General features: G+C 59.4%; 4 protein-coding genes across 4 annotated transcripts; all 4 read right to left on the bottom strand.

Annotated features, from left to right (window-relative positions):
- Window positions 1–1,223: 1,223 nt before the first annotated feature.
- On the bottom strand, window positions 1,224–15,555 carry LOC127562463 (keratin-associated protein 10-3-like). Its single transcript, XM_051998196.1, has 2 exons — window positions 15,458–15,555; window positions 1,224–2,366 (listed from the first exon to the last, which is right to left on the bottom strand). The coding sequence occupies exon 2, from the start codon at window positions 2,340–2,342 to the stop codon at window positions 1,308–1,310; it is 1,035 nt and encodes a 344-aa protein (XP_051854156.1). The 5' UTR covers window positions 2,343–2,366; window positions 15,458–15,555; the 3' UTR covers window positions 1,224–1,307.
- On the bottom strand, window positions 5,583–15,555 carry LOC127562464 (keratin-associated protein 10-3-like). The gene is made up of 2 exons (XM_051998197.1): window positions 15,458–15,555; window positions 5,583–6,484 (listed from the first exon to the last, which is right to left on the bottom strand). The coding sequence occupies exon 2, from the start codon at window positions 6,458–6,460 to the stop codon at window positions 5,645–5,647; it is 816 nt and encodes a 271-aa protein (XP_051854157.1). The 5' UTR covers window positions 6,461–6,484; window positions 15,458–15,555; the 3' UTR covers window positions 5,583–5,644.
- LOC127559288 (keratin-associated protein 16-1-like) lies at window positions 9,640–15,433 on the bottom strand. The gene is made up of 4 exons (XM_051992962.1): window positions 14,623–15,433; window positions 12,506–12,716; window positions 11,294–11,791; window positions 9,640–10,886 (listed from the first exon to the last, which is right to left on the bottom strand). Exons 1-4 carry the CDS (start codon window positions 15,431–15,433, stop codon window positions 9,983–9,985), a joined length of 2,424 nt encoding a protein of 807 aa, XP_051848922.1. The 3' UTR covers window positions 9,640–9,982.
- A 2,775-nt stretch (window positions 15,556–18,330) lies between the features above and the next one.
- On the bottom strand, window positions 18,331–23,803 carry LOC127559282 (keratin-associated protein 10-8-like). Its single transcript, XM_051992956.1, has 2 exons — window positions 23,251–23,803; window positions 18,331–19,747 (listed from the first exon to the last, which is right to left on the bottom strand). The coding sequence occupies exons 1-2, from the start codon at window positions 23,675–23,677 to the stop codon at window positions 18,837–18,839; spliced, it is 1,338 nt and encodes a 445-aa protein (XP_051848916.1). The 5' UTR covers window positions 23,678–23,803; the 3' UTR covers window positions 18,331–18,836.
- Between the last annotated feature and the right edge of the window lie 359 nt (window positions 23,804–24,162).

The raw sequence follows: 24,162 nt of genomic DNA, 5'->3' as shown, positions 1-24,162 counted from the left end.
TCTGGAAAGATCCTTCTCCAAATCAGGACTTCCTCCTGATTGGGTCTCTCTCCCTCCACTGGAGGATGCCAGTCTCACTCAAAAGCATGGCCCTGACCAAGGATACTCCCTGCCCGCTCCATGGGCCACATGACAATATCATTTTCAGGACCCTTCTTGCGGACGCGGTCCCTTCCTAAGACAGAGTCCTTCCCTGGCAGGGAAAATGGGAGTCCCCATGAGGACAGGAATGGCAGGGCAACTCTGTGAATATGAATGTGCAGGTGTGTTCATGTGGCAGTGCGCGAGGAACCTTTCCAGATTCAATGTTAAGGCCTCTTTCCCCATTGTGACTTCTCTGTTTCTGCATAGAAACTGTCAGTCAGCTCACGGTCAGCCCTGATATTGTTTGGGGTTACATTGTCCTGGGGCTGCTGGCTGTGTTTGTGTGGAACATTCTGGAGGCTGCTTGAATGCTGGGTGTGCAGAGGCTGCCTGCCAGGGACACTCTAAGGGAACTCCCACGTGCCAGGCCTGCTCTGGTGAGAGTCGGGCCGTCCAATGTGAACGTGCTGCCTGTGTGGCTGAAGGAGTACGGAGGCATCCAAGTCAAAGAATATTTTCTGGCTAAATTCATGCCATTGCTGAGGCTCTAGAGGAGATGCTGGGGCAGGGTGCACTGGGTGTCCCGCACTTGAAGTAGACACGCTGAAGTTGATCTGTGAGGCAGGACAAAAGAACGGTAGCCAAGTGTGCAGCCTGATGGGTGTGAAAGTGGCTTAAAACGGGATGGAGAGGGATGGGTCAGGACATGGCCCTGCGTGACCACGGGGAGCTGTGTGCTTGGTGCGGCCATTCAGTTACTATCTCGGGCAGCCTTCTGGGCTCTCCAGACCGTCTTGTGTGGTATTTGTGCTTTTCAGCCACGCCCATACGATGGGCCTAAGGTGAGGAAACAAGACGAGTGACAGGCCAGGAAAGTGAGTTGATGGTGTTTATTACCAGGTGGGAATGGTCAGGGCCATCCCAGGACCATAGAGAGAGCCTGCCAGGGGGCTGCAAGCAGTGGGCCTGGTTACAGGCACGAGATTAGAGAGAGCCTGACAGAAGCTGCACCAGGGGGCTGGGTGTACACCAAACCAGGTACTAAGGCAGCCATGGGCTCGAATAACTGAGGTGTGTATGGGACCTTGTCCTTCACAAGAAAGGGCTGGAGTGGCTGGTCAGTTGCGAGACTGATGATTGAAGATGGATCCAGGAGGCCCGTTAAAGTCAGGCCCGAGAGACAGGGGGCGTCAGCCGGGGGGACAGAGAGCAGCAGCCTGTGGTCAGCAGCAAGATTTCTGGCCACAGCTGGGAGCGCAGCAGGCGGGTTTGCAGCAGGTGGGCCGGCAGACGAGGGACACGCAGGAGGCCGGGCGGCAGCAGGTGCTGGCTGGACAGCAGGAGGGGGCGCAGCAGCAAGAGCAGGAGGACGTGGGGGCGCAGCAAGAGGGTTTGCAGGAGACGGGCACACAGCAGGAGGCCGGGCTGCACATGGGCCGGCAGACGAGGGTCACGCAGGAGGCAGGGAGGCAGCAGCTGGGCTGGCAGCAGCAGGAGGCAGGACAGCAGGAGGGTGCACTGCAGAGGCAGCAAGAGGAGGAAGAGGAGGAAGAAGAAGATGAGGAGGAAGAGGAAGATGAGGAGGATGAGCAGGAAGCACAGCAAATGGGTTTGCAGGAGACGGGCACACAGCAGGAGGCCGGGCTGCACACGGGCCGGCAGACGAGGGACACGCAGGAGGCCGGGCGGCAGCAGCTGGGCTGGCAGCAGCAGGAGGCGGGGCAACAGGCTGTGGTCACACAGCAGCTGGGCTTGCAGCACACAGGCAGGGCGATGCAGCAGCTGGGCTTGCAGCACACGGGGACGCAGCAGCAGGACTGCACCGTGCAGGGAGAGGCAGCGCAGCAAGGGGCTTGGCAGCAGGACTGCTGGCAACAAGAAGTCCCGCAGCCAGTGGGCTGGCAGCAAGACTGCTGGCAGCAGGATGGCGAGCAGCAGGAGGTGCAGACAGCCTGGCAGGGGCCGGGTTCACACGCTGCCTGGCAGGTGGCGGGCACGCAGCAGACAGGCCGGCACACAAGGGTCAGGCAGGAGGCCGGTGTGCAGCACGGGGCTGGGCAGCACGGGGCTGGGCAGCAGGGGGGGCCGCAGCAGCTGGGTTCACAACAGCTCTCTGGGCAGTCGTCCAGCTGCCAGGAAGAGCCGGTGCAAGAACTGGGCAAGCAGACTCGGTTGCTGCCGCAGCTCACGTCACTGGAGCAGACCGAGACGGCCGAGGCCGTGGGAACACAGGACCCGGAGAAACAGGTGTCTGCCATGCTGGGAGCAGCTGGATGGGGCGCCTTGGGCAGCAAAGACTGGGAAACGGATGTCAGCGAGGGGCCGAGTGCCTGATGCAGGGAGGGGCTGGAGCCTCACTGGGATGGGGCTGGTGTCTGGATGTGTGGATGTGGGTGTGGGGATGTGCGTGTGGGTGTGAGTGTGAGTGAGGTTGTGGGGCTGCGTGTGAAGGTGCCCTAGCCTGGTGGGCTTTTATATCCCTCCTGCCAGGAGGACGGCCCAAGGGAAGACCGGACCTTCTTCCCTGTTGTTGTTTGTGGCCGCTTCCCTCAGAAGCCAATCATTAGGGGATGGTGACATAGCCGGGTGACGGCCATCAGTCCAAAAACACCTCTAGCTGTGTGAGTCTGACTGTGCTGTTGCTGGCTTCTGTGTGTGTAGGAGTCTTGTCAGTGTGCGTGTGTGTGCGTGTGCGTGTGTGTATGGGGGGAAGGGGGAAAGTGCTAGGGTTTGAGATGAAGGAACCCTGCCTTGGGTTCTGTTGGGTCACTAATGCCAAACGTGAGGCTGAAAGGAAGTCAGTGGGTTTGGCTTTAGTGCAGGGGGAAAAGGGGCCAGCAGGCAAAAGGAATGAAGGCCTGGAACCCGTCGCCTGCAAGGAGCGTCCGTGGGGGCGCCACCGCTCGGTGCCGCGGCGCTGGGGGCAGAGGTGTCCGCGCGTGTGTGATCGGGTGCTCTTGTCTGAATGGGAGCTAGTTCCTGTGGGCAGGGAGGTCCCGGGGGGCTTTTCAGGGAGCTTTTTCACCCCCAGGGAGATGCGGCACAGCGCGATGCAAAGCGGGACTGGAGGGAGCCGCTAGCCGGTGGGCATTCCCGGGCACACGTCTCCGCAGAAATCTGTCGGAGGAAGCGCGGCGGCCTTGCTGGGGGGTGGACGGGGGGACTTGGAGGGCTCTGGGGCCCTCGGTTGTGCCGTGTGCGGCCAGCAACGGGACAGCCAGTGCTTCTCAGCGCAGGGAGTCGGGTAGCAATGGGGAGATGAGCAGGGCGTGGAGAAGATGCCTCCCATCTCAGGCAAAAAGGGCAGTGGGCTCCCTGCGGGCCTTTCCTGGAACTAGGTCTCTGGAGCATGCCAAGGGAATGCGTAGGAAGAACGTCTGCCGCTGGGCCAAAAGAGACGGGCTTGCCTCTGCGACTCGAGCTCGTGCCAGCCCCGTAACCACCATGCCAACAGTCGCGCTTCCCAGGCCCTCTGCCGAGAGGTCCTCCCATGACCGGGGGAACAGCCGGGCACTCGGGAAGTGATGGAAAGGGCGCTCGTGCCAGGCAGACTTGGATCAGTAGGTGGCTCTTCAAGGTTGACCCCGAGGGGCAGAAGCAGTCATTCCAAGCAAGGGAAGGTGGCCTGAGGGGATGGGCTCTCATGGCACGTTCTGACCTCTGTTGGGCGTCTCCAGGAATCAGGGGGGATGACTTGCTGAAGGCCATGCTCTTAAGCTAGTCGATGCCTCCAGTGGAGGAGGGACCCAAGCCAAGCTTTCTGAGGACTGTGGTTCCTCTTGTGACTTGCCATGCGTGACCTCGTGGCCAGAGAGAGGCTGTGATAGTTGGCAGGCAGGAGCGTTTTCTGACCCTGACCTTTCCCAGGGGTCTCCTGTGGCTGTTTAGCCCCTGATTGGAGTCTCAGGAGAGCTCCTCGCCACACAGTTCTTCCTGTCCTTGCCGTGGGAAATGTCACCTCAGATCTTACTCCTGCAGGGCCTTTCTACCATGGCCAAAGTGTTTTTCCAGGGCCAGAATCCCTGAGGACTTGTGGTGGAGACAACAGGGCCCGGGATATCCTTGCCCAGCGCCACATTTCTCTTGTGTTAGTCATGACTGTCGGCAAGACTGCTGGCATGGGGCTTTTTCCTCTTTTCCCTTGTACCTCAGGTGGGTCCCATGCTCAGACACCTTTGCCTCTGCGGACATGTGAGCCACAGGTGTCATGGCCTGAAAATTCATTCAAGAAAGTACAGGCTGCTGCAGAGGCAGCACTGGATGGGCTGGTGAGCCCGCTGCATTGAGTGTCTAGGGCCCTGCCAGCACACTGGGCCATAAGCATTTGGTGCTTGCTCACTGCTGAGTTGCCCGGCTGTGGGTGAGGCCCCTGTGCTCTGAGAGCTCCAGCCTCCTCAGCAGTTCAGGGGCCGCAACGCCCTCTGTGCTCATGCTATCTGCCTGGACTGCTGGGTGACTAGGGCTTGGTAATCCTTCAACCCGTCCTGGCAACAAACGAGGCTTCCACAGTGTATCAGCTGGCCGCATCGTGTCAAGGCTGGCTCTGTGCCAGGGACCTCTCGCACAGGATATGTGTTCTTGTACATGGATCAAGGTGTTCCTTGTGCTCTGGAGCTCATTCCAAAGCAGTAGCTGCCAGTAGTCGCCATGAGGGCTCAGGGTCTTCAAGGCCAGGCAAAGGCCAGCTTGTGAGGTGCAAGTGCCAGGTGAGGGTCCCCTCATGTCTAAAGGCCTATTTCTAGTGAGCTTGACGCCAGAAAGCTGGAGTGCCAGGGAGTCATTCCAGACAAATGCCTGCCAAGGACATCTTTCCTAAGCAGTGCATGCAAAGGTTCCCCCCTCCTGTGACCTGGAGGCAGCTGGACTCTTGGCTGGTGTGCTTGGATGTGGTGATGGTGTGACAGGGGAAAGATAGTAAGGCAATAGGATTGTGGTCTGCAAGGCAGGGGGCAGAGTGTGGGTGCGATGTGTCAGGGCCCGGCTCTGCAGGACCTCAGTGAGGCGTGAGGTGCTTGGTACGCCGGTCACTTTAGAGGCACTGACTCCTGGGGCCTCGTGGGCTCCTCAGGCTGCCTTGTGCCAGCGTGAGGCTCCCGCTTTCCCGGCTGGACCCAAGGTGAGGAAACAGGACGAGTGAGAGGCCAGAAACATGAATTGATGCTGTTTATTAATAGGACAGCCTATGGCCAAAGCCATCCCTGAGCATTTGACATTAGAGAGAGCCTGCCAGGGGGCTGCAAGCAGAGGGCCCGGTTACAGGCATGAGCTGAGAGAGAGCCTGCCAGGGGGCTGCAAGCAGTGGGCCCGGGTGCACGCCACACAGGGGCCGGGGCTGAGGGCAGCCATGGTTTGGAAGAGACCCACATGGGTTGTGATGGCAGAGCTGTTTGCTGCACCTTGGCATCTCCGAGGTCTCTGCAAGGCAGGGTGGCGGGCGGTGGCCGGTCAGTTACTGAGGCTGATGCTCGGGGAGGGATCCCGGAGACCAGCAGAAGTGGTGCCCGGGGCGGGGGACAGACAGGGGGCGTCAGGCGGGGGGACAGAGAGCAGCAGCCTGTGGTCAGCAGCAAGATTTCTGGCCGCAGCTGGGAGCGCAGCAGGCGGGTTTGCAGCAGGTGGGCCGGCAGACGAGGGACACGCAGGAGGCCGGGCGGCAGCAGGTGCTGGCGGGACAGCAGGAGGGGGCGCAGCAGCAAGAGCAGGAGGACGTGGGGGCGCAGCAAGAGGGTTTGCAGGAGACGGGCACACAGCAGGAGGCCGGGCTGCACACGGGCCGGCAGACGAGGGACACGCAGGAGGCCGGGCGGCAGCAGCTGGGCTGGCAGCAGCAGGAGGCGGGGCAACATGCTGTGGTCACACAGCAGCTGGGCTTGCAGCACACAGGCAGGGCGATGCAGCAGCTGGGCTTGCAGCACACGGGGACGCAGCAGCAGGACTGCACCGTGCAGGGAGAGGCAGCGCAGCAAGGGGCTTGGCAGCAGGACTGCTGGCAACAAGAAGACCCGCAGCCAGTGGGCTGGCAGCAAGACTGCTGGCAGCAGGATGGCGAGCAGCAGGAGGTGCAGACAGCCTGGCAGGGGCCGGGTTCACACGCTGCCTGGCAGGTGGCGGGCACGCAGCAGACAGGCCGGCACACGAGGGTCAGGCAGGAGGCCGGCGTGCAGCACGGGGCTGGGCAGCATGGGGCTGGGCAGCAGGGGGGGCCGCAGCAGCTGGGTTCACAACAGCTCTCTGGGCAGTCGTCCAGCTGCCAGGAAGAGCCGGTGCAAGAACTGGGCAAGCAGACTCGGTTGCTGCCGCAGCTCACGTCACTGGAGCAGACCGAGACGGCCGAGGCCGTGGGGGCACAGGGGCCGGAGAAACAGGTGTCTGCCATGCTGGGAGCAGCTGGATGGGGCGCCTTGGGCAGCAAAGACTGGGAAACGGGTGTCAGCGAGGGGCCAGGTGCCTGACGCAGGGAGGGGCTGGAGCCTCACTGGGATGGGACTGGTGTCTGGACGAGTGGATGTGGGTGTGGGGATGTGCGTGTGGGTGTGAGTGTGAGTGGAGTGAGGTTGTGGGGCTGCGTGTGAAGGTGCCCTAGCCTGGTGGGCTTTTATATCCCTCCTACCAGGAGGACGGCCCAGGGGAAGACCGGACCTTCTTCCCTGTTGTTGTTTGTGGCCGCTTCCCTCAGAAGCCAATCATTAGGGGATGGTGACATAACCATCCGTGAGATAACCATTGATCCACAAACATCTTTATCTGTGTAAGTTTGAGTTTGTTGGTGCTCTTCTCTGTGCGTGTATTTGTGTGTAAGAGTGTGTCCATGTGCGTGTGTGTATTTGGAGACTGGCATTTCTAGGGTTCTGAGGTGATGCATACCTATACTGCCTTGGGTTCTGTTGGGTCCCTGATGCCAAAGGTGAAGCTTGGCTTTGGGCTTGGCTTTGCTGCAGGGGGAAAGAGGCCAGCAGGCAGAAGGAATGAAGGCCTGGAGCCCGTTGCCTGCAAGAAGCATCTGTGGTGGCGCCGCCGCTCGGTGCCGCGGCGCTGGGGGCAGAGGTGTCTGCGCGTGTGTGATCGGGTGCTCTTGTCTGAATGGGAGCTAGTTCCTGTGGGCAGGGAGGTCCCGGGGGGCTTTTCAGGCTCCTGGGAGGTGAGGCTTGGTGCTGTCTAAGACAATGGTGCTATCTTAGTCAAGGCTGTCAGAGAGACGCTGTTGGCTTGGGGTCTTTCCCTCCTCTCCCTTGGACTTCAGGTGCATCCTGTGGCCAGAGGCTTCTTCCTCTGTGGCCCTGAGAGCCACTGGTGACATGGACTGAAAGTTCCTTCAGGAAAGTGCAGATTGTCACAGAGCCTGCGCTAGATGCGCCGGAGAGCCTGCTGCAATGCGTGTCTGTGGCCCTTCCACATACACTGGTCCATAAGCATTTGATGCTCACTCACTGCTGAGTTGCCTGCCTTTGGTGAGGCCCCTGCAGCCTCCCCAGCAGTCAGTCGGGGCCACGAGGCCCTCTGTGCTCACCCTACCTGCTAGGATTGCTAGGAGGCGAGAGCTTGGCAATCCCTCGACCCGCCCTGGCAACAAGCAAGGAGTTATTATGTACCTGCTGGGCCCATCGTGCCAAGGCCGCCTCCTTGCCAGGGACCTCTGGCACAGGGTGTGCGTGCTTGTAACATGGGTCAAGATGGTCCTTGTGCTCCGGAACCCATTCCAAAGGGGTAGCTGCTAGTGGCCAGGCCCTGAGGGCTCAGGGTCTCCAAGTTCCAAGTTCCCCGGTGAGGGTGCCCACAAGTCCATAGCACTGCTCTTGTGAGTTTGATGCTAGAAAGCTGGAACGACAGAGAGGACATTCTAGAGAAGAGTGCGCCAAGAAGTGTGACATCCTTCCTAAGCAGTGCATGTGAAGGCTCCCCCCTCCTGAATCCTGGTGGCAACCACCATGCCAACAGTTCCGATTTTCAGGCCCTCTGCCAAGATGTCCTCATGGGATCAGTCGGGCATGGGGGATGTGATGGAAAGGGAGCTCATGCCAGGCAGACTTGGATCAGCAGGTGCCTCTTCAAGGTCGTGCCCAAAGAGCAGAAGTGGCCATTCCAAGCAAGGGAAGGTGGCCTGAGGGAATGGGCTCTCAGCATGTTCTTCCCTCTCTGCTGGGCGGCTCCAGGAAGCAGAGGGAGACCTGCTGAAGACCATGCTCATAACCTAGTCGATGCCCCATCTGAGGACTGTGGCACCTGTTGTAACTTGCCATTATGCCCTCGGCTAGAGAGAGGGTACAATAGACTGCTGGCAGGAGCATTTTCTGGTTCTGACCTTTCCCAGTGGTCTCCCAGGGCTGTGTGGCTCATGGTCACAGTCTCAGGACAGCTCTTTGCCACATAGTTCTTCCTGTTCCTGCCATAGGGAACATCCCCTTGGACCTCACCCCTGCAGGGTCTTCTTACTATGGCCAAAGTGGCTTCCTCAGGGCTGGAATCCCTGAGTTCCTGTGGCTGTGACAACAGTATCTGGGAAGTCGTGGCCAAGCGGACATTTTTGTGGTGTTAGTCACGACTGTCAACAGGACTGCTGGCATGGGGCTTTTTCGTCCTTTCCCTTGGACCTCTGGTGAGTCCCGCTCCCAGAGGCCCCTCCGTGTCCCTATAAGCCACTGGTGTTACAGGCTGAAAATTCCTTCAGGAAAGTGCAGCTGGAGAGCCAGCTGCAACGAGTGTCTGTGGCCCTGCCATGCACACAGGCCCATAAACATTTGGTTGCCTGGCTTTGGGTGTGGCCCCTGAGAGCTGAGAGGTCCAGCCTCCTCAGCAGTGCAGGGACCATGATGCCCTCTGTGTTCCTATTATCTGCCTGGACTGTGGGGAGGTTAGGGCTTAGTAATCCCTCAACCCATCCTGGCAACAAGCGAAGTGTCACAATGTACCAACTGGCTGCATTGCGTCAAGGCTGGCTCCTTATCAGGGACCTATCACACAGGATGTGTGTTCTTGTACATGGATCAAGGCGTTCTTTGCACTCTGGAGTTCATTCTAAAGGAGTAGGAGACAGTGGTTAGACCCCAAGGTCTCAGAGTCTGTGAGGCCAGGCAATAGCCAGTTTGTGATGTGCTAGTGCCCAGCCGAGGGTCCCCTCATGTCTAAAGGACTATTCCTAGTGAGCTCAAAGCCAAAAACTTGGAGCAGCTGGGAGTCATTCTAGAGAAATTCTTGCCAAGGGCATCCTTCCTAAGCAGTGCATGCAAAGGTTTCCCCCGTCCCGGGACCGGGAGGCAGCTGGCCTCTTGGCTAGTGTGCTTGGATATGGTGATGGTAGAGACAGGGGAAAGATATTAAGGCAACAGGATTGTGGAGTGGAAGGCAGGGGGCAGAGTGTGGGTGCGATGTGTCAGGGCCCAGCTCTGCAGGACCTCGGTGAGGCGTGAGGTGCTTGGTACGCCGGTCCCTTTAGAGGCACTGACTCCTGGGGTCTTGTGGGCTCCTCAGGCTGCCTTGTGCCAGTGTGAGGCTCCCGCTTTCCCGGCTGCCCCAAGATGAAGAAACAGAATGAGTGAGAGGCAATAAAAATGAGCTGATGCTGTTTATTAGTAGGGTTGGCCATGACCAAGGCCATATGCACTTTGACATTAGAGAGAGCCTGCCAGGGGGCTGCAAGCAGTGGGCCCGGGTGCACGCCACGCAGGGGCCGGGGCTGAGGGCAGCCATGGTTTGGAAGAGACCCACATGGGTTCTGATGGCGGAGCTGTTTGCTGCACCTTGGTATCTCCGAGGTCTCTGCAAGGCAGGGTGGCGGGTGGTGGCCGGTCAGTTACTGAGGCTGAGGCCCGGGGAGGGATCCCGGAGACCAGCAGAAGCGGCGCCCGGGGCGGGGGAGAGACAGGGGGCGTCAGCCGGGGGGACAGAGAGCAGCAGCCTGTGGTCAGCAGCAAGATTTCTGGCCGCAGCTGGGAGCGCAGCAGGCGGGTTTGCAGCAGGTGGGCCGGCAGACGAGGGACACGCAGGAGGCCGGGCGGCAGCAGGTGCTGGCTGGACAGCAGGAGGGGGCGCAGCAGCAAGAGCAGGAGGACGTGGGGGCGCAGCAAGAGGGTTTGCAGGAGACGGGCACACAGCAGGAGGCCGGGCTGCACACGGGCCGGCAGACGAGGGACACGCAGGAGGCCGGGCGGCAGCAGCTGGGCTGGCAGCAGCAGGAGGCGGGGCAACATGCTGTGGTCACACAGCAGCTGGGCTTGCAGCACACAGGCAGGGCGATGCAGCAGCTGGGCTTGCAGCACACGGGGACGCAGCAGCAGGACTGCACCGTGCAGGGAGAGGCAGCGCAGCAAGGGGCTTGGCAGCAGGACTGCTGGCAACAAGAAGATCCGCAGCCAGTGGGCTGGCAGCAAGACTGCTGGCAGCAGGATGGCGAGCAGCAGGAGGTGCAGACAGCCTGGCAGGGGCCGGGTTCACACGCTGCCTGGCAGGTGGCGGGCACGCAGCAGACAGGCCGGCACACGAGGGTCAGGCAGGAGGCCGGCGAGCAGCACGGGGCTGGGCAGCACGGGGCTGGGCAGCAGGGGGGGCCGCAGCAGCTGGGTTCACAACAGCTCTCTGGGCAGTCGTCCAGCTGCCAGGAAGAGCCGGTGCAAGAACTGGGCAGGTAGACTCGGTTGCTGCCGCAGCTCACGTCACTGGAGCAGACCGAGACGGCCGAGGCCGTGGGAACACAGGGCCCGGAGAAACAGGTGTCTGCCATGCTGGGAGCAGCTGGATGGGGCGCCTTGGGCAGCAAAGACTGGGAAACGGGTGTCAGCGAGGGGCCGAGTGCCTGACGCAGGGAGGGGCTGGAGCCTCACTGGGATGGGGCTGGTGTCTGGATGTGTGGATGTGGGTGTGGGGATGTGCGTGTGGGTGTGAGTGTGAGTGGAGTGAGGTTGTGGGGCTGCGTGTGAAGGTGCCCTAGCCTGGTGGGCTTTTATATCCCTCCTGCCAGGAGGACGGCCCAAGGGAAGACCGGACCTTCTTCCCTGTTGTTGTTTGTGGCCGCTTCCCTCAGAAGCCAATCATTAGGGGATGGTGACATAGCCCGGGTGACGGCCATCGGTCCACAAACACCTCTAGCTGTGTGAGTCTGACTGTGCTGCTGCTGGCTTCTGTGTGTGTAGGAGTCTTGTCAGTGTGCGTGTGTGTGCGTGTGCGTGTGTGTATGGGGGGAGGGGGGAAAGTGCTAGGGTTCTGAGATGATGGATACCTATACTGCCTTGGGTTCTGTTGGGTCCCTGATGCCAAAGGGGAAGCTCGGCTTTGGGCTTGGCTTTGCTGCAGGGGGAAAGAGGCCAGCAGGCAAAAGGAATGAAGGCCTGGAGCCCATTGCCTGCAAGAAGCATCTGTGGTGGCGCCGCCGCTCCGTGCCGCGGCCCTGGGGGCAGAGGTGTCCGCGCTTGTGTGACGGGGTGCTCTTGTCTGAATGGGAGCTAGTTCCTGTGGGCAGGGAGGTCCCGGGGGGCTTTTCAGGCTCCAGGGAGGTGAGGCACAGCGCGATGCAAAGCGGGACTGGAGGGAGCCGCTAGCTGGTGGGCATTCCTGGGCACACGTCTCCGCAGAAATATGTCGAAGTGGGGGTAGAGGGGGGGACTCGGAGGGCTCCGGGGTCCTCGGTTGTGCCGTGTGCGGCCAGCGACAGGACAGCCAGTGCTTCTCAGCGCAGGGAGTCGGGTAGCAATGGGGAGATGAGCAGGGCGTGGAGAAGCTGCCTCCCATCTCAGGCAAAAAGGGCAGTGGGCTCCCTGCGGGGCTTTCCTGGAACTAGGTCTCTGGAGCATGCCAAGGGAATGCGTAGGAAGAACGTCTGCCGCTGGGCCAAATGAGACGGGCTTGCCTCTGCGACTCGAACTCGTGCCAGCCCCGTAACCGCCATGCCCACGGTCCCGCTTCCCAGGCCCTCTGCCGAGAGATCCTCTCATGACCGGAGGGACAGCCGGGCACTCGGGAAGTGATGGAAAGGGCGCTCGTGCCAGGCAGACTTGGATCAGTAGGTGGCTCTTCACGGTTGACCCCGATGGGCAGAAGCGGTCATTCCAAGCAAGGGAAGGTGGCCTGAGGGGATGGGCTCTCATGGCACGTTCTGACCTCTGTTGGGCGTCTCCAGGAATCAGGGGGGATGACTTGCTGAAGGCCATGCTCTTAAGCTAGTCGGTGCCCCCACTGGAGGAGGGATCCAAGCTAAGCTGTCTGAGGACTGTGGTTCCTCTTGGGGCTTGCCACGCGCGCCTTCTTGGCTAGAGAGAGGGTGCGGTAGACGGCAGGCAGGAGCGTTTTCTGGCCCTGACCTTTCCCAGTGGTCTCCCGTGGCTGTGTGGCCCCCGGTCGGAGTCTCAGGAGAGCGCCTCACCACGCGGACCTTCCTGTCCCTGCCATGTCACCCAATGTCACCTCGGACCTCATCCCTGCAGGGCCTTTCTACCATGGCGGAGGTGGGGGCCTTCCCAGCGCCAGAATCTCCAAGGACCTGTGGCGGAGACAACGGGGCCCGGGAAGTGCTTGGCCACTTGGTTGTCTACGAACCCAGCTGGCGGTGAGACTCTGCTGCCGGCTTGGGGACAATTCCAACTCTCCCTTGGAGCCCAGGTGTGGCCTGCGCCCAGAGGCCCCTCCCTCAGTGGCCCTGCGAGCCACTGGTGACATGGGCCAAAAGTTCCTTCAGGAAAGTGCTGACTGTCGCAGAGGCTGCGCTGGCTGGGCAGGAGAGCCTGCTGCAATGCGTGTCCGTGGCCCTGCCACGCACAGTGGCTCATAAGCATTTGGGGCTCGCTCAGTGCTGAGTTGCCTGCCTTTGGGTGAGGTCCCTCCAGCCTCCCCCGCAGTCAGCCGGGGCCACGAGGCCCTCTGTGCTCACGCTATCTGCCAGGATTGCTGGGAGGCGAGGGCTTGGCACTCCCTCGACCGGTCCTGGCAACAAGCGAGGCGTCGCAGTGGCCCTGCTGGCTCCATCGCACCTGTAATGTTCTCTTCTTTTTCTAAAAGGTGATGGTGCTGTCTGGGAGCAGGTTTCTTGGGGGAGGTTCTGGAGGCAGCCTTAGTTTCAGTTCCAAGTTATAATCAACAATCACCTCAAATACAGCCAGGAGTTAAAATCCAGTCTTTTATTGTCTCTTCCAAAATAGCCCGCTGAGTTTTCCTTGGTTCCAAGAGTCCTTGCAGCTTGTCTTTTAGCTCTTCCAGCTTCTGCCTCTAGCTCAACTCCGACTGCGGGCTTCTCAATCTCCTCCACTGACTTCTCACTTCTCAATCTCTTCACACCTGTCCCCCACTGACTTGGGTCATTTTAATGCTCTTTTAGAGGTGTAAACTCAAAGCTTTACTCCTCCTCCGAGAGTGGGATTATGGGAGGTGTAACTTGTCAATCTCCAGGACTTGTGAACTCAAATGCGTGAGCTCTAATACATTGTAAACTCTCTTGAAGGTGGGAGCTCTAATGTGTGAACCAATTACATAAGCATTGTTTCTATCAATTGCATTGGGTTAACACTAGGATTCTAGCACACGCCAAGGCGCCCAAGGCAGCCCCCTTGCCAGCGACCTCTGGCACAGGGTGCGCGTGCTTGTAATGTGGGTCAAGGTGTTCCTTGTGCTCTGGAGCCCATTCCAAGGGGTTAGCTGCCAGTGGCCAGGCCCCAAGGGCTCAGGATCTCCGAGCTCCAAGTGCCCCGCCGAGGGTCCCCTCCAGTCTAAAGGCCTATTCCTTGCAACCTTGATGCCGGAAAGCTGGAGCGATAGGGAGGTCATTCTAGAGAAATGTGTGCCAAGGAGTGCGTGATATCCTTCTTAAGCAGTGCATGCGAAGGTTTCCCCCGTCCCGGGACCTGGAGGCAGCTGGCCTCTTGGCTAGTGTGCTTGGGATGTGGTGATGGTGGACACAGGGGAGAGATTTTAAGGCAATAGGATCGTGGTGTAGAAGGCAAGGGGCAGAGTGTGGGTGCGATGTGTCAGGGCCCGGCTCTGTAGGACCTCGGTGAGGCGTGAGGTGCTTGGTACGCCGGTCACTTTAGAGGCACTGACTCCTGGGGCCTCGTGGGCTCCTCAGGCTGCCTTGTGCCAGCGTGAGGCTCCCGCTTTCCCGGCTGGACCAAAGGTGAGGAAACAGGACGAGTGAGAGGCCAGAAAAGTGAGTTGGTGCCGTTTATTTCCAGGCAGGCCATGGCCAAGGCCATCCCCATGCACTTTGACATTAGAGAGAGCCTGCCAGGGGGCTGCAAGCAGTGGGCCCGGTTACAGGCATGAGTTGAGAGAGAGCCTGCCAGGGGGTTGCAAGCAGTGGGCCCGGGTGCACGCCACGCAGGGGCCGGGGCTGAGGGCAGCCATGGTTTGGAAGAGACCCACATGGGTTGTGATGGCAGAGCTGTTTGCTGCACCTTGGCATCTCCGAGGTCTCTGCAAGGCAAGGTGGCGGGCGGTGGCCGGTCAGTTACTGAGGCTGAGGCCCGGGGAGGGATCCCGGAGACCAGCAGAAGTGGCACCCGGGGTGGGGGAGAGACAGGGGGCTTCAGCCGGGGGGACAGAAAGCAGCAGCCTGTGGTCAGCAGCAAGATTTCTGGCCGCAGCTGGGAGCGCAGCAGGCGGGTTTGCAGCAGGTGGGCCGGCAGACGAGGGACACGCAGGAGGCCGGGCGGCAGCAGGTGCTGGCGGGACAGCAGGAGGGGGCGCAGCAGCAAGAGCAGGAGGACGTGGGGGCGCAGCAAGAGGGTTTGCAGGAGACGGGCACACAGCAGGAGGCCGGGCTGCACACGGGCCGGCAGACGAGGGACACGCAGGAGGCCGGGCGGCAGCAGCTGGGCTGGCAGCAGCAGGAGGCGGGGCAACAGGCTGTGGTCACACAGCAGCTGGGCTTGCAGCACACAGGCAGGGCGATGCAGCAGCTGGGCTTGCAGCACACGGGGACGCAGCAGCAGGACTGCACCGTGCAGGGAGAGGCAGCGCAGCAAGGGGCTTGGCAGCAGGACTGCTGGCAACAAGAAGACCCGCAGCCAGTGGGCTGGCAGCAAGACTGCTGGCAGCAGGATGGCGAGCAGCAGGAGGTGCAGACAGCCTGGCAGGGGCCGGGTTCACACGCTGCCTGGCAGGTGGCGGGCACGCAGCAGACAGGCCGGCACACGAGGGTCAGGCAGGAGGCCGGCGTGCAGCACGGGGCTGGGCAGCACGGGGCTGGGCAGCAGGGGGGGGCGCAGCAGCTGGGTTCACAACAGCTCTCTGGGCAGTCGTCCAGCTGCCAGGAAGAGCCGGTGCAAGAACTGGGCAAGCAGACTCGGTTGCTGCCGCAGCTCACGTCACTGGAGCAGACCGAGACGGCTGAGGCCGTGGGGGCACAGGGCCCGGAGAAACAGGTGTCTGCCATGCTGGGAGCAGCTGGATGTGGCACCTTGGGCAGCAAAGACTGGGAAACGGGTGTCAGCGAGGGGCCGAGTGCCTGACGCAGGGAGGGGCTGGAGCCTCACTGGGATGGGGCTGGTGTCTGGACGTGTGGATGTGGGTGTGGGGATGTGCGTGTGGGTGTGAGTGTGAGTGGAGGGAGGTTGTGGGGCTGCGTGTGAAGGTGCCCTAGCCTGGTGGGCTTTTATATCCCTCCTGCCAGGAGGACGGCCCAAGGGAAGACCGGACCTTCTTCCCTGTTGTTGTTTGTGGCCGCTTCCCTCAGAAGCCAATCATTAGGGGATGGTGACATAGCCCGGGTGACGGCCATCGGTCCACAAACACCTCTAGCTGTGTGAGTCTGACTGTGCTGTTGCTGGCTTCTGTGTGTGTAGGAGTCTTGTCAGTGTGCGTTTGTGTGCGTGTGCGTGTGTGTATGGGGGGAAGGGGGAAAGTGCTAGGGTTCTGAGATGATGGATACGGACCCTGCCTTGGGTTCTGTTGGGTCACTAATGCCAAACGTGAGGCTGAAAGGAAGTCAGTGGGTTTGGCTTTGGTGCAGGGGGAAAAGGGGCCAGCAGGCAAAAGGAATGAAGGCCTGGAACCCGTAGCCTGCAAGGAGCGTCCGTGGTGGCGCCACCGCTCGGTGCCGCGGCGCTGGGGGCAGAGGTGTCTGCGCGTGTGTGATCGGGTGCTCTTGTCTGAATGGGAGCTAGTTCCTGTGGGCAGGGAGGTCCCGGGGGGCTTTTCAGGCTCCAGGGAGGTGAGGCACAGCGCGATGCAAAGAGGGACTGGAGGGAGCCGCTAGGCGGTGGGCATTCCCAGGCACACGTCTCCGCAGAAATCTGTCGGAGGAAGCGCGGCGGCCTTGCTAGGGGGTGGAGGTGGGGACTCGGAGGGCTCCGGGGCCCTCGGTTGTGCTGTGTGCGGCCAGCAACGGGACAGCCAGTGCTTCTCAGCGCAGGGAGTCAGGTAGAAATGGGGAGATGAGCAGGGCGTGGAGAAGATGCCTCCCATCTCAGGCAAAAAAGGGCAGTGGGCTCCCTGCGGGGCTTTCCTGGAACTAGGTCTCTGGAGCATGCCAAGGGAATGCGTAGGAAGAACGTCTGCCGCTGGGCCAAACGAGACGGGCTTGCCTCTGCGACTTGAGCTCGTGCCAGCCCCGTAACTGCCATGCCCACGGTCCCGCTTCCCAGGCCCTCTGCCGAGAGGTCCTCCCATGACCGGCGCGACAGCCGGGCACTCGGGAAGTGATGGAAAGGGCGCTCGTGCCAGGCAGACTTGGATCAGCAGGTGGCTCTTTAAGGTCGACCCTAAAGAGCAGAAGCAGTCATTCCAAGCAAGAGAAGGTGGCCTGGGCATAGGCTCTCATGGCACGTTCTGGCCACTGCTGGGCGGCTCCAAGACGCAGAGGGGTCCTATTGAAGGCCATGCTCTTAACCTAGTCGATGCCAGCAGTGGAGGAGGGACCCAAGCCCAGCTTTCTGAGGACTGTGATTCCTCTTGTGACTTGCCACGCGTGACCTCGTGGCCAGAGAGAGGCTGTGATAGTTGGCAGGCAGGAGCGTTTTCTGACCCTGACCTTTCCCAGGGGTCTCCTGTGGCTGTTTAGCCCCTGATTGGAGTCTCAGGAGAGCTCCTCGCCACAGTCTTCCTGTCTTTGCCGTGGGAAATGTCACCTCAGATCTTACTCCTGCAGGGCCTTTCTACCATGGACAAAGTGGTTTTCCAGGGCCAGAATCCCTGAGGATTTGTGGCGGAGACAACAGGGCCCGGGATATCCTTGCCCAGCGCCACATTTCTCTTGTGTTAGTCATGACTGTCAGCAAGACTCTGCTGGCATGGGGCTTTTTCCTCTTTTCCCTTGTACCTCAGGTGGGTCCCATGCTCAGACACCTTTGCCTCTGCGGCCATGTGAGCCACTGGTGTCATGGCCCGAAAATTCATTCAAGAAAGTACAGGCTGCTGCAGAGGCAGCACTGGATGGGCTGGTGAGCCCGCTGCATTGAGTGTCTAGGGCCCTGCCAGCACACTGGGCCATAAGCATTTGGTGCTCGCTCACTGCTGAGTTGCCCGGCTGTGGGCGAGGCCCCTGTGCTCCGAGAGCTCCAGCCTCCTCAGCAGTTCAAGAGCCGCAACGCCCTCTGTGCTCATGCTATCTGCCTGGACTGCTGGGTGACTAGGGCTTGGTAATCCTTCAACCCGTCCTGGCAACAAGCGAGGCTTCCACAGTGTATCAGCTGGCCGCATCGTGTCAAGGCTGGCTCTGTGCCAGGGACCTCTCGCACAGGATATGTGTTCTTGTACATGGATCAAGGTGTTCCTTGTGCTCTGGAGCTCATTCCAAAGCAGTAGCTGCCAGTAGTCGCCATGAGGGCTCAGGGTCTTCAAGGCCAGGCAAAGGCCAGCTTGTGAGGTGCAAGTGTCAGGTGAGGGTCCCCTCATGTCTAAAGGCCTATTTCTATTAAGCTTGATGCCAGAAAGCTGGAGTGCCAGGGAGTCATTCCAGAGAAATGCCTGCCAAGGACATCTTTCCTAAGCAGTGCATGCAAAGGTTCCCCCCTCCTGTGACCTGGAAGCAGCTGGACTCTTGGCTGGTGTGCTTGGATGTGGTGATGGTGGAGACGGGAAAGATATTAAGGCAACAGGATTGTGGTCTGGAAGGCAGGGGGCAGAGTGTGGGTGCGATGTGTCAGGGCCCGGCTCTGCAGGACCTTGGTGAGGCATGTGCTTAGTACGCCGGTCACTTTAGAGGCACTGACTCCTGGGGCATCGTGGGCTCCTCAGGCTGCTTTGTGCCAGCGTGAGGCTCCCGCTTTCCCGGCTGGACCCAAGATGAAGAAACAGCATGCGTGAGAGGCAGAAAAATAAATTGATGCTGTTTATTAGTAGGACAGCCTATGGCCAAAGCCATCCCTGAGCACTTTGATATTAGAGAGAGCCTGCTTGGGGGTTGCAAGCAGAGGGCCCGGTTACAGGCATGAGCTGAGAGAGAGCCTGCCAGGGGGCTGCAAGCAGTGGGCCCGGTTACAGGCATGAGCTGAGAGAGAGCCTGCCAGGGGGCTGCAAGCAGAGGGCCCGGTTACAGGCATGAGCTGAGAGAGAGCCTGCCAGGGGGCTGCAAGCAGTGGGCCCGGGTGCACGCCACGCAGGGGCCGGGGCTGAGGGCAGCCATGGTTTGGAAGAGACCCACATGGGTTGTGATGGCGGAGCTGTTTGCTGCACCTTGGTATCTCCGAGGTCTCTGCAAGGCAAGGTGGCGGGTGGTGGCCGGTCAGTTACTGAGGCTGATGCTCGGGGAGGGATCCCGGAGACCAGCAGAAGTGGTGCCCGGGGCGGGGGACAGACAGGGGGCGTCAGGCGGGGGGACAGAGAGCAGCAGCCTGTGGTCAGCAGCAAGATTTCTGGCCGCAGCTGGGAGCGCAGCAGGCGGGTTTGCAGCAGGTGGGCCGGCAGACGAGGGACACGCAGGAGGCCGGGCGGCAGCAGGTGCTGGCGGGACAGCAGGAGGGGGCGCAGCAGCAAGAGCAGGAGGACGTGGGGGCGCAGCAAGAGGGTTTGCAGGAGACGGGCACACAGCAGGAAGCCGGGCTGCACACGGGCCGGCAGACGAGGGACACGCAGGAGGCCGGGCGGCAGCAGCTGGGCTGGCAGCAGCAGGAGGCGGGGCAACAGGCTGTGGTCACACAGCAGCTGGGCTTGCAGCACACAGGCAGGGCGATGCAGCAGCTGGGCTTGCAGCACACGGGGACGCAGCAGCAGGACTGCACCGTGCAGGGAGAGGCAGCGCAGCAAGGGGCTTGGCAGCAGGACTGCTGGCAACAAGAAGATCCGCAGCCAGTGGGCTGGCAGCAAGACTGCTGGCAGCAGGATGGCGAGCAGCAGGAGGTGCAGACAGCCTGGCAGGGGCCGGGTTCACACGCTGCCTGGCAGGTGGCGGGCACGCAGCAGACAGGCCGGCACACGAGGGTCAGGCAGGAGGCCGGCGTGCAGCACGGGGCTGGGCAGCATGGGGCTGGGCAGCAGGGGGGGCCGCAGCAGCTGGGTTCACAACAGCTCTCTGGGCAGTCGTCCAGCTGCCAGGAAGAGCCGGTGCAAGAACTGGGCAGGTAGACTCGGTTGCTGCCGCAGCTCACGTCACTGGAGCAGACCGAGACGGCCGAGGCCGTGGGAACACAGGGCCCGGAGAAACAGGTGTCTGCCATGCTGGGAGCAGCTGGATGGGGCGCCTTGGGCAGCAAAGACTGGGAAACGGGTGTCAGCGAGGGGCCGGGTGCCTGACGCAGGGAGGGGCTGGAGCCTCACTGGGATGGGGCTGGTGTCTGGACGTGTGGATGTGGGTGTGGGGATGTGCGTGTGGGTGTGAGTGTGAGTGGAGTGAGGTTGTGGGGCTGCGTGTGAAGGTGCCCTAGCCTGGTGGGCTTTTATATCCCTCCTGCCAGGAGGGCGGCCCAAGGGAAGACCGGACCTTCTTCCCTGTTGTTGTTTGTGGCCACTTCCCTCAGAAGCCAATCATTAGGGGTTGGTGACATAGCTGGTGAGATAAACATTGGTCCACAAACATCCTCAATTCAATATTACCTTTCTGTCCTTTAGTAATCATCCCTGAAACCCTTAGTCCTGGCCTACCATAAGACTAAGTCCTGAACATGGAAATTTGAGAAAAGAAGCATCTGAAGGATGTAATGAGGCAGGCTTTTAGTACAAAGTCCAACTTGTAGTTCCTGGAGGTGGGAGGGAGGAGGGCAAACAGTCATTCTGAGTCCTCCCAGCTGCTTGAGGAGTCAGCGAATATTATGTTGGGAAACGAGCAGGCCAAAGGAACCAATGACATAAAGCAACATTTTCTGAGAAGTCTAGAGAGCAAGATCATGCAGAACTTTGAAGGGCCAACAACAGAGCAGTTTGTATTCTATTTGACAGCAGAGACTTGGGTCATAAAATGACATGATCACTTTTCCAACGTCATTGGGACAGCTTCCACAGCAAAGGGACCACATACACGGCTCTCAATTATTTTGAGGTCAACTGGATTAGATTAAAACCTCTTGGGTGAATATTTTAAAAATGAATGAAAATACAGCAAAATACAGAAAGACATTTTTAAAGCTAGTTGATATTCCCTCCAGAGGGATCCTTACGCTTGGGTTAGTGGCCCCCAATGCTTTTTGAGTTTGTAATGCCTGGTCTGGAGGATGGACTGAAAAGATGGAAGATCACTATTCCCCAGTATGGGCTAGTGGAAAAGTGTGTGAGGAGAAGGGAATGGGGGAGAGAGACACACACAGAGAAACAGAGACAGACAGAGACAGAAATAGAGAGAAAAGCTGAGAAAGAGACGTACACAAACACACGGAGAAAGAGTGACAAGGAGAGATAGAAATGGAAATGGAGACGGAGATAAAGGAAGAGAAAGAGATAAAGAAATAGAGGAGAACAGATGCAGAAAGAAAAAGTTAGTGATGAGGAGAGATATTGGAAGACAAAGACAGAGACAGACAGAGATAGAAGGGGTGAAAGAGTGGGGAGAAGAAAAAAAGAAGAGGAAGAGGAAGAAGAGGAGGAGGAAGAAGTAGAGGAGGAGGAGGAGGAAGAAGAAGAGGAAGAAGAAGAAAGACAGATAGGAAGAGACAAAGATGGAGGGGAAGAGATGCAGAGACAAAGAGCTGAAGAGAAGGAGAGATAGAGGGAGAGAGAGAAAGACAGAGGGGCAGAGGCAGAACTGAAGAATAACCTCCTAGAAGAGCAGATGATAATGGAGAACAGTAAGGAGAGTCTCTTTCTTTTGATCTTACTAGCCCCGGGATGGAGAAATAGGTGGTGTAGAAAGAATTTGAGATTTAACAGGGACGAGGGAGTCCCAAGGCTCTGTATTCTCTGCAAAGAGGAAGCAAGGTCTCCTTAGAGGGAGGAGCTGGGACTGTTCTGGGATGCTCGAAGAGGGGAGGTTTAAGTAGCTATTGGTGGAAGACAGGGAGGCGATGAGAGGTCAGTTAGGGCATTGTCCAGCATCAAGGAACTCCCAGGGGAGCTTGAAGAAGATCAGTTGGTCAGCCCAACCACGGAACTGTGCCCAGGGTCATTCTGAAGCCTGGAATGGGAGCAAGGAAGGCTCATGGTTTGGGCTACTCCTGCTTCGTTGGGTTTTCTTCAGGCCCTGAAACCACCATCGATTTGGGAGTGGGGTTGAGGGGGGTTGTGCATGCAGGGCTGTGGGGGCACTTGGTAGGGCCAGATAATGGGGGTGGGAAGGCTCCCTGAAAGGACAGATTCCAGCCATCAGGTGCTCAGGGGTGATAGGTGGGAATCTCTTGGTAACTGGTGTCCCAGGTACAACACCCATACATTCACACACACACACACACACACACACACACTCACACACACACACACACACACTCACACACACACACACTCACACACACACACACACACACACACACACACTCACACACACTCCAGACAAACTCATATCACCCCCCAACACGTCACACACACACACACACACACACACACAAATTCACACCTGGACATACACACTCACAGACATCCCCACCCCTACATACAGCTCTCTCCCCATATTCACATATCCACTCACACCCACACTTATACACATATTCATACTCATATAATATTCACACCCGCACTCACACACATCCACATACCCTAACACCTATACTCACTCACGTAACCCCCCAAATTCACACATGCACACATACCCTTACATACATACGTACCCACACTCACAAATAACCCTCTCATTCATACACATTTACTCACACAGCCCCCACTCACACACACACACTCACATACGCCCCGCCACATTCACACAGACACTCGCACTCTCACACTGCCCCCTCCCCCGGAGGCACCCAGCTGCCCGGGACTTCCCAGTGTTGTCATACTCATGCCCACAGGACTCTTTTCTCCCTCGTGTCACTGGGCCTGACAGCCCCATGTTACTGCGAGCAGCTGTGGCCCGGGGTCTCCCCCACAAACCCTCAGCAGAGCGGGGAAGCTGCCGGCCCCCTTCTCTCCCCAGCCCGAGTGCCACGGGGCCGGATGCTCTGCGGGGAGGCTATGACAGTTCCTGTCCATCGGGCACCTGCTGTGTCCTCGGCACTGGTACCTAGACCTCCAGTAAATGGGAAGAGAAGGCTGAGGGAAGGGAGGTCAGTCCAGACCTGAATGAGCAGCGCAATGATGAAGCGAGAGATGAGCCCCAGATGCAAAGTGAGGGGACTGAGAACCCAGTCTCTGCCACCCCCAAAGGGAGGCATTGGGTGGCGCTTGCTGCTGTGCCCTCTGCCCTCCCACAATGCATCTCCAAAGCTGGAGAAAGCAGGCAAATCCCTTCCAGGTTCCCATAAGTCTGGCTTGATCCCCTCGGACCATGAGCATGGCATCTCCCCAGGAACCTATGAAACTGCTTCCTTCCCCTTTAGGCAAGCTGCTTCCTCCCCCCCACCCCCAACCATCAGGCTTCAGGAAACAAAGGCCTGGGAACTTTTTAGAAACGTCTCCTTTGGAATTTATTACATGGTTGCTTTGAGGCTGTCAGAGGGAGCTTCACTGTGGAAAGCCGGAGCTCGGTGGCCCGGGGTCTGGGGGTTCCTGCTCCAGAGCGAAGGCCCTGAGGTGAGACGAGTCCCAGCTGACTCTGACAACAATGACCTAGCCTGGGTCTCGGGCCTTGTGAGTCCCACCAGGTCACGTAGAATGTGAGGGCCCTGTGACCATGGTGATGGGAGGGGAAGCTGTTCCAAGCTTCTCTCGACTGAACTGGGCTAAGGAGTGCTCAGCAGCAGGAGGGGGCACAGGAGGGTCCACAGAGCAGGGAGGTGCAGGAGGCTGGCTGGCAGCACGAGGTCTGACAGGAGAGGACCCCACAGACCACAGGCTCGCAGCACACGGGCACACACACGGCGGGTTTGCAGCAGACTGGCACGCAGCAGGCAGACTGGCAGGGGCTGGACACGCAGCAAGAGGGGCTGCAGGGACTAGCCTGGCAGCAGCTGGACTGGCAGGGGCTGGACACACAGCAGCAGGGGGAGCAACTGCCAGCTCCACAGACTGCCTGGCAGCTGGTCACCACAGGGCACGCTGGGCGGCACAGCAGGGCCACACAGGAGGCCGGGCAGCAGCAAGGACGCACACAGCAGACGGGCTTGCAGCACACGGGCACGGAGCAGGTGGGCTGGCAGCCAGCGGAGCAGCTGGTGTGGCACATGGTGGGTGGGTGGGTGGGGAGGATTTTCAGGAGAGGAGCAGAGGAGGAGGGATGGGTTTGGAGTGCTCCTTCCCCTCCGCCCAAGGCTTTTATACTCCTCTGCAGTGTGTGTGTGTGTGTGTGTGTGTGTGTGTGTGTGTGTGTGTGTGTGTGTACATCTGATAGTAATACATCCATCATTTCCTTATTTTTGTTTCTACTTTTATCCTCACCCCTTCCTCATTAACCTGTTTTAGAGTTTCCTGGAGCCTTTGGAGTCTCATTTGTTCTTGCTTAGAGATCCCCAGAATCCCTTCTCCACTCCACAGGATTCCTCCGATAGCCACGATCCCACTTCTGCAGGGATCCTAGTTAAATCGGAAATAGCAGTTCTGGTAGCCAAGGGCATGGATTCAAATCTTGACTCTGAACCTTTCTGGCAGAAATGCCGTAATCTCTTGGCCTATGACCTCAGGCCCTGGGCTGTCTGGACAATCAGGGTACAT

Source organism: Antechinus flavipes, chromosome 4 (genome assembly GCF_016432865.1).
Source record: "Antechinus flavipes isolate AdamAnt ecotype Samford, QLD, Australia chromosome 4, AdamAnt_v2, whole genome shotgun sequence".
Classification (NCBI taxonomy): domain Eukaryota; kingdom Metazoa; phylum Chordata; class Mammalia; order Dasyuromorphia; family Dasyuridae; genus Antechinus; species Antechinus flavipes.
This window is presented reverse-complemented; position numbering and strand designations above follow the sequence as displayed.

Coding starts and splice junctions, on each gene's coding strand:
- LOC127562463 (XM_051998196.1), bottom strand. CDS start 2,342: ATGGCAGACACCTGTTTCTCCGGGTCCTGTGTTCCCACGGCCTCGGCC.
- LOC127562464 (XM_051998197.1), bottom strand. CDS start 6,460: ATGGCAGACACCTGTTTCTCCGGCCCCTGTGCCCCCACGGCCTCGGCC.
- LOC127559282 (XM_051992956.1), bottom strand. CDS start 23,677: ATGTGCCACACCAGCTGCTCCGCTGGCTGCCAGCCCACCTGCTCCGTG. Junction 19,748..23,250: donor CTCCTGTGCCCCCTCCTGCT/GCTGAGCACTCC, acceptor CATCCCAGTGAG/GCTCCAGCCCCTCCCTGCGT.
- LOC127559288 (XM_051992962.1), bottom strand. CDS start 15,433: ATGGCAGACACCTGTTTCTCCGGGCCCTGTGCCCCCACGGCCTCAGCC. Junction 12,717..14,622: donor CTGCGGCCAGAAATCTTGCT/GCTGACCACAGG, acceptor CCATGTCACCAG/TGGCTCGCAGGGCCACTGAG. Junction 11,792..12,505: donor AGGCCCCCACCTCCGCCATG/GTAGAAAGGCCC, acceptor GATGGGAGGCAG/CTTCTCCACGCCCTGCTCAT.